This window comes from Phascolarctos cinereus, unplaced genomic scaffold (genome assembly GCF_003287225.1).
Source record: "Phascolarctos cinereus isolate Bilbo 61053 unplaced genomic scaffold, phaCin_HiC Scaffold_7;HRSCAF=346, whole genome shotgun sequence".
Taxonomy (NCBI): Eukaryota; Metazoa; Chordata; class Mammalia; order Diprotodontia; family Phascolarctidae; genus Phascolarctos; species Phascolarctos cinereus.
The window spans coordinates 29995399-30002898 of NW_027556180.1; the positions used below are offsets into that span (position 1 = coordinate 29995399).

A 7500-nucleotide genomic window follows, 5' to 3' on the forward strand; every position below is an offset into this window, starting at 1 on the left:
GTTAGCAGACTGGTAGAGATATGGAAAATACTGTGAGCAAAGTATACCAGGATTTCAACAAGGTATCTAACCAACTACTCCGTGACATACTGGTGAACAAGATGGAAAGACGTAGGCTGGGTGATACTCCCCTTAGGTGGATTCAAGAATTGCAAATTCTTGATTAATAGCAGACTAGAGAAAACTTCCTAGTGGATCAATGCTGAAAGGCTATGTCTTTATTCTGAATCAATCAGCTAGGGTTTATTCAGTGTTTATAAAGTTCTAAGGTACTATCACAGGCACTGGATATATAGTAATAGTAATAATAATAATAATAATAATAATAATAATAATATAATAATAATAATAGAAGACAACATAGATAGCATTTATATAGAACCTACTACGTGACAGGCCCTGTGCTAAGTGCTTTATACACACCTATATTAACTCATTTGAGCTTTATAACAACCCTGGGAAGTATGCGTCATTATTAACTTCATTTTACAGGTGAAGAGACTGAGTCAGACAAGTTGAATGACTTGCCCAAAGACACCCAGCTAGTAAGTGCCTAGGCTAGACTTCAACTCTGGTCTTCTTGATTCCATCGCACCAGCTAGTTGCCTCTATACAAAGACAGAAACGAAATAGTCTCTGCCTTGGATTCAAGCCTGCATTCTCTCCATCCTATTCAATGTTCTGTCAAGGGCTTGGATTTATCAAATTCAAAACCATAAAGCCAGAAGGAATGGCTTGCATGTTAGATAAAAAATTAGGGTTAAAAAAATCTCAACAAGCTTGAATAACAGGCCAAATCTAATAAAATGAAACTTTCTAGGGATAAAACCAGTATCATACAATTGGGTTAAAAAATAGCCTGAGAGGTACCAGATGAAGGCCACATGGCTAAGCAACAATTCATGTGCAGGGGAAAAAAAACAGGATTTTAATGGACTATAAACTCAACAGGATTCAACATGGCAGCTGAAAAAGATAATTCTGTAAGGAAGAAGAGGGAGAAGAAAAAGAAAGAAGGGAGAGGGAAAGAGGAGGAAAGAAAGATGGGGGGAAAGAGGGGAAGAGATGGAAGGAGACTGTACCCTGTACTTTCCACTTCTCACAAGGCTGTCTTCAGTTGAGACTGAATTCATAGTTACAAAAGGTAGCCAAATTCTAGTTCAGCCTTTATCAAAAGCAGTACAAATCGCTATTCCCAGCCTCATATCCAAAAATATCTCCTGATCACACACAAAATATTCTGCATTGTGTTTTTCAGGTAACAATACAATCCTTCAAAAATTCCCTGCCACACCAACTCGAAAACGGGTCGTTTCCCAATGTCCCACCCAACACACTCCTCGGCACTTATCAAATGGCACTGAATCGCTACAGCAAAGAAAGCCGCCTTCTACTTCTCTTCTCTGCGGATGGCATTTCTAACCTTTGCAAATCTGGGAAGACTTGGTCACACTCTTTACACTCCTGGATTTCCTGCATCTCCCGGAGGTCACTCTCACTGTCCAGCTTTGGCTGAAAGTCCTCTTCCACCATGGAAAATGCCGAGTGAGGGGTGCTGCAGGGGAACTTCTGGTGATCCACTAGCTCGGCTTTGGATTCGAAGAGCTGGTCACAGTCCTCACAGCGGTACTGACGCTCTTCTGAAAAACGAAGGCACATGCTGAGGCAACAGAAAAGTAGACAGGGCCAGTTCCCCCAGCCCGGGGAGTACACATGTCCAGCTACCAGCCAAAGACCTCACCAAATTATGTAAGACATTGGAACTTTTCGTGATTGTTGAAGCCAGTTCAGAAGAAATGAGCTGCCTGGTTCCGGTGCCATTAATAATACACCTCCAAAGGCCAAGGAACTCTCCTCTCCATACCTGTTACCAGACCCTCTCCTACAATCCCACTTGGGTCCAGTAAGGACATAGAGTCCTGGAATTATAAGATCATGAGCTTCACATGTCATTTCGCCCAACCCCCTCATTTTACAGGTGAGGAAGCTGAGGCCCAGAGAGGTTAAAGGTTAGTGATCTGAGTCAGTGATCTCCACAGTCACTTAATTTCCATTCTTACTCATATTTTCCAACAGGACTGTCCCACTCAGGGCCATCCTGGTTTCGTTTTGTCCCTGGGCCTGAGCATCTGTTTTAATTAGCATGGTTTGTGTGTGTGTACATGTGTAGTGTCTATACCCATGTACATGTGATTTTATTAGTACAGGGAACTCCCACTAAGCCAGCTGTGGCTGGGCAAAGGCGCCTACCATCTCCTTCTTCTTAGAATCTAGGCTTCTCTTCATGGAACCCAACTGATACTAACCCATTCCCAGTACAGACACTACAGTGAGTGAGTTAGTGAGTCAGAAAAAAAAGAGCTGCCCATAACATGGCTTTTGGCCTGTTAAAAAGGAATAGGTCACCATCTCAGAATGCTAAGCCTCCTGTAAATGGAAAGTAATAAACAAAGGCCACAGACGCACTTGGGCTCACGCTATCACATGAGACCAGAGCGAATAACACTGTGGTTTAATCAAGGGCATCGTGAATGCCCATAATTTATGAATAGCAGTCAAAGGCCCAAAGGGAATTCAACCATCCACTCAATCCAAGATAACATTTTATTGTCTTTGGGACTAATAATTTGCTTTTTGAAGGGGAGGAGGGGTGGGCAGGGGAGGCAAGAACAACTGTTGGGAAAACTTTTAAAGTTAAAAATACAATTGTTTAAGGAAGCATCACATCAGAGGGATGTCAGATTCTGGTTTCCATTTAGCTAAGTCTTCTCCCCTGCTGTGCGAGAGACAGAATTTAGAAAAGCAGTGAGGCTTCCCTTTGCCAGGTTCATGTGCCCCAGACTAGTAGCTCTTCCTGGGGCTAATGCCACTTGTTTGCAATCCACATACCCAAAAGGCCAGAGAAGAGGCGACAGATAGAAGGAAAACCCGTGGGTTTCAGTTCCACAGACAGTAGATATTTTCCAACGAGCAGGACTGTTTAGCAGTGGAACAGACAGCCCTGCTAAGATCGAGTTCTCTCCCACGCCAATACTGGGCTGAGGTTTCACAGAAATCTACCAATGTAATGGATGGAACTCCTCACTAATGGAAGATAGGACTAGCTAGTCCTCCAAATTGTCACATTCTATTTGTCTATGATGTACTAACAATACAAGAATACACCAGTATCTAAGGCGTCACTAGATTATACTAATCATCTCATCTTTATACAGCATATATTCCTCACCACAAATAACACTTTTATGTGTGATTATCCCCAATTTGCAGATTAGGAAACTGAGTTTCATAAAAAGCTAGGTGACTTGCCCAAGGTCACACAGAGAGTAAAGGGTAGAGCTGTGATCTGAATTCAGGACCTCAGACTCCAAGGCCAATGATCTTTCCCTTATGCTAAACTTGCCTCTGTCCTTAAAAAGGGTTGATATTTTAGCAGATAAGAAATGGGAAAAAAAAAAAGGGACATGGTAAACTTACTTCCCAGGACCTTAAATCACTACAGGCATTATTTACTCTTCTGCTAATTCGACCCACTGAACTAATGATTACTATCCTGCCTGATTCATTATTCCCTACCCCTTATCCCCTATATACGCATACACCCTCGGTCCATGAGAGGCTAACATAAATTTCCAGACTTCAAGGGAAATAAACACACTCTTTCTTTCTTTGTCTCTCTCTCTCTCTCTCTCTCTCTCTCTCTCTCTCTCTCTCTCTCTCTCTCTCTCTCTCTCTCTCTCTCTCTCTCTCTTTCTCTCTCTTTCCTCCCTCCAGGATATATTCCACCAAACTTATTTATAGCTGATGAGATCTGCACCCCATTCTGGGGCAAAGAAGTCCTTAGTAGCTCTGAAATTCTCCAATTGTATTCCACAGAAACTTCGAGGGCTCTCTTTCAAGATCTTTCTACACCGAGTAATTAGGCTTCGATGCAACACCACCTCACAGGTGTCAAGCAAGAGAGACGTTCTTTTTTCCTCCCCATAATAAAGTTGTTAAGGGATATCGCTTTATCCAGAGCTTTATGACTTTCATCCAAGTCAGACTCATCGGTATGAAATACCACTGATAAAAGAATTCTTATGTTGAGAGGGACAATGACAAAGCATTCTAGCCAATGGCTCCAACTTCAACTTCTTCAGCCCGGTGTAGTGGACAGTGTGCTGGAACTAGAGTCGAGAAGATCTGGATTTGAATTTTACCTCACGCACTTATTAGCTGTTTGACCCTGGACAAGTCATGTATTCTCTTTGTGACTCAGTTTCATCATTTATAAAATTAAGGGGTCAGACGCAAAGGACTTCTGAGACTTCTTTCAGTTCCAAGTCTAGGATCTTAGTGTACTCTGTGTGTGTGTGCGTGTGTGTGTGTGTGTGTGTGTGTGTGTGTGTGTGTGTGTGTATGTGCTCAGGAAAACCTTCCTTTTCTATTTTCTGGGGAATGATCAGCTTCCCTCAGTTTCACAAAATATGCTGGACAGAGATCAAGACAAAAAAATAAATATTCACCATAAAACCATCATACTGGCATTAAGTAACCATGGCAACCAACAGGCAAATATTCTAATTTACCAATTCCACTGGCATTTCCAACAAGATTCTATTTGTCAGTTTTGCTTTCGTGTACTCATTCTCCAAGTCAAAGGTCCTCAAACTTTGTGGTCTCTGGAAGCCTTTCCACTCTTAAAAATCACTGAGGATGGGGCAGCTAGATGGCACAGTGGATAGAGCACTGGCCCTGGATTCAGAAAGACCTGAGTTCAAACCTGGCCTCAGACACTTGACACTCACTAGCTATGTGACCCTGGGCAAGTCACTTAACCCCACTGTCTAGCCAAAAGGAAAAAAAGAATTACTGAGGACTCTACCAAAGAGCTTTTGTTTATGTGAGTTATACCCATTGATGATTACATTACTGGAAATCAAAACATTTTAGTAGAATTATGGAGACAGTTCTGACCTCTCAGCCCCCTGGAAAGGGTCTTGAGGAACCCTCCAGGAGATTCCCAGAGCACGCTTTGAGAGCGGTGCTTGAAGCAGACAGACCACACATTCCATCCTGAGAAGTTACTAACCATGAATGTCGGGCGCCATTGTTTCATGGGAGTACTCTTCACTCTTCATGTACAGTAAGAGCTCCTCTCCGGGTTCAATGTCTGTGACTACCCTATAAAATATCTAAAGGGAAAGAAACAAAAAATGAGAACTTCTGGGATCAAGGAGCATGGCAGTCATAACAACCTGACATTTACAGAGCACAGCGTTCTTCATACACTATCACACTCGCTAGCACAGGCACACACAGGCAGGTCCACCCGCTGCAACACCTGCAGGCATTCCCCTCTCTTAGTGTGCAGCCAAGAAAATCCATCTCTCTAGTATGATGATTACAGCATCCAGGACTGAGGGCTAGCAGAGACAAGTCCAGCCCTCTTCTTTTACAGATGAAATACCTATGGCCCGGACAGAGGAAGTGATCTGCCCAAGACCACACAGAAAGTAAGGGCATCACACCCTTCACTGCCTCTCGGAATATCGCTTCAAGTCTACCAGAAACGAAGGAAAGTGGAGGACAGAAAGTTGGACGGCAGTGCCGACTCCCAAATCTTTCAATGCCCGGTATATAGTAGGCACTTAATAGATATCTGTTGATTGCTTGACTCCATACTATACACCAAATTCCCTACTGATGTCTAAATGGGAGGTGTTCATTCCCTAATGCAAAGGCTTCAAATAGTCAACTCAAGAACAGGCTTTCTATACTTCACATGCATGTGTGTGCTCTTCACAGCCCATTATGATCTCTTTCCTTCTCCACATTCAATGCCACGCGCCTTACTCTGTCTTACACGACGTGATCAGGCTGTGCGTTACCTGGTACTGTGGTGACTTTGCTTGAGGTATGGATATCCCCGGCTGAAGGCAAGCAGCCCTGCCTTCTACTCTTCCCCTTGTTCCTTGATATACCTAGTAACGCGAGCAAGCTGTCCTTGAAAAAAAGGGGCTGTGTGAGTGGCAAAAGGCCGTGAGATGGAAGGGCGAAAGCAAGGGGATGGAAGCTGGTAGATTCTAGTCTTGGCTCTGGTGACAGCTCACTACCAGTGGGACCTGACTTCAGTGGCACCATACACCTGGACCAATGGAACATTCTTTCCAATCACTGCAGAGGAGGTCACGAATGCCGGTGTTTACCTGACTCTAAAATCTACGCCTCGTGGTAGTTACTGGAAGAAAGAGCAGAAGAAAATGTCTAACTTGCTGATGTGAATAGGACCATCTCCCTGAGTCTGCCCTACCTCTGAGAACTCCAGGACCTTTGGGAAAAGCAATAGTAACATTCTCTTTTTCTTTTTAAACCATTTAAGGGAGGTTTTGAGAAGAGGGACTGTCTTTTTATTAATTGTATTCCCAGCACTCAGCACAGTGCCTGGCATGTAATGGGAGCTTAATAAATATTTAAAGGCCTATTCATATAACCTAAGAACTCAACCTGCGGAGAGGTAACAATCTTAGGGATTCAGAAGATTTGTGCCTCCAAAAAAAAAAAAAAAGGAAAAATACCGGGGACAATATTACTGTAGAAATAATTTTATAGACAATATCACTGTAGAAATAATAGTGTAGATCTGGTTAGTTAAAACCATTGGGCAGCTAAATGACACAGTGGATAGTGCACTGAGTGTGGAGTCAGAAAGTACTGAGTTCAAACTCAGCCTCAGACCTTACTAGCTGTGTGACCTTAGACAAGTCACTTAACCCATTTGTCTCAGTTTCCTTCTCTATAAAATGGGGGGTAATAATAGCACCTACCATACAGGGTGGTGGTGAAGATCAAATGTTCAGCACAGTGTTTGGCACACAGCTACTATTACTATTATTATTAATACTGTCAGACTTCACAGTGTCATAGACTCGGAAGTCAGAAGACCTGGCTTTGAGGACGGGCCTCCCTTTGTATTATGAAACACTGGTCAAGATACCTCTCTGAGTCTCAAGTGCCTTTTCTAGTCTGGAATAATGTGCTAGCTCCCTCACAGGGCTGTTACAAATAATCTTACGAGTACGTTATAAGTAATGTTATAAGTAATGAGCACTGTATAAAATGCAAGATAACTACTCTATTGGCAAAAGTCTAAGTTTCAGTACTGACAATCTAGTTGAAATGGAGAGTTTGGAAGGAAATTTCCAAACTTTTTATTGTTTAGGCAATCAGTAAAAACAGATCAATAAATGTTGAATGTTCCTAATATATTCATATTTACTTACTTATAAATTATATACACATACTACTACACTAAAGATTCTGTACATTGTGAAGCACAAAGACAAATTAAGAATGATGAATTAATGATGAAACAATATTTTAGGAAGAATATTTTATTGACAGAACAAAAATCTTTTTGCCCTCAAAAAAACATTATTGGGGCAGCTAGGTGGTGCAGTGGATAGAGCTCCAGTTTGTGGGTCAGGAGGACCTGAGTTCAAATGTGGACTCAGATAC

The 7500-nt window shown here is 42.3% G+C and overlaps 1 protein-coding gene across 6 annotated transcripts in view; it reads right to left on the reverse strand.

Moving 5' to 3' along the window:
* Window positions 1-7500, reverse strand: part of MECOM (MDS1 and EVI1 complex locus) — a 686935-nt gene that overhangs the window by 48789 nt on the left and 630646 nt on the right. For all 6 annotated transcript variants that reach the window (XM_020980196.2, XM_020980212.2, XM_020980203.2 and 3 more), the window contains 2 exons: window positions 5075-5177; window positions 1424-1640 (listed from right to left, as the gene is read on the reverse strand). In XM_020980196.2, coding sequence (XP_020835855.2) covers window positions 1424-1640; window positions 5075-5177 — 320 coding nt within the window. The remainder of the gene's footprint in view (window positions 1-1423; window positions 1641-5074; window positions 5178-7500) is intronic.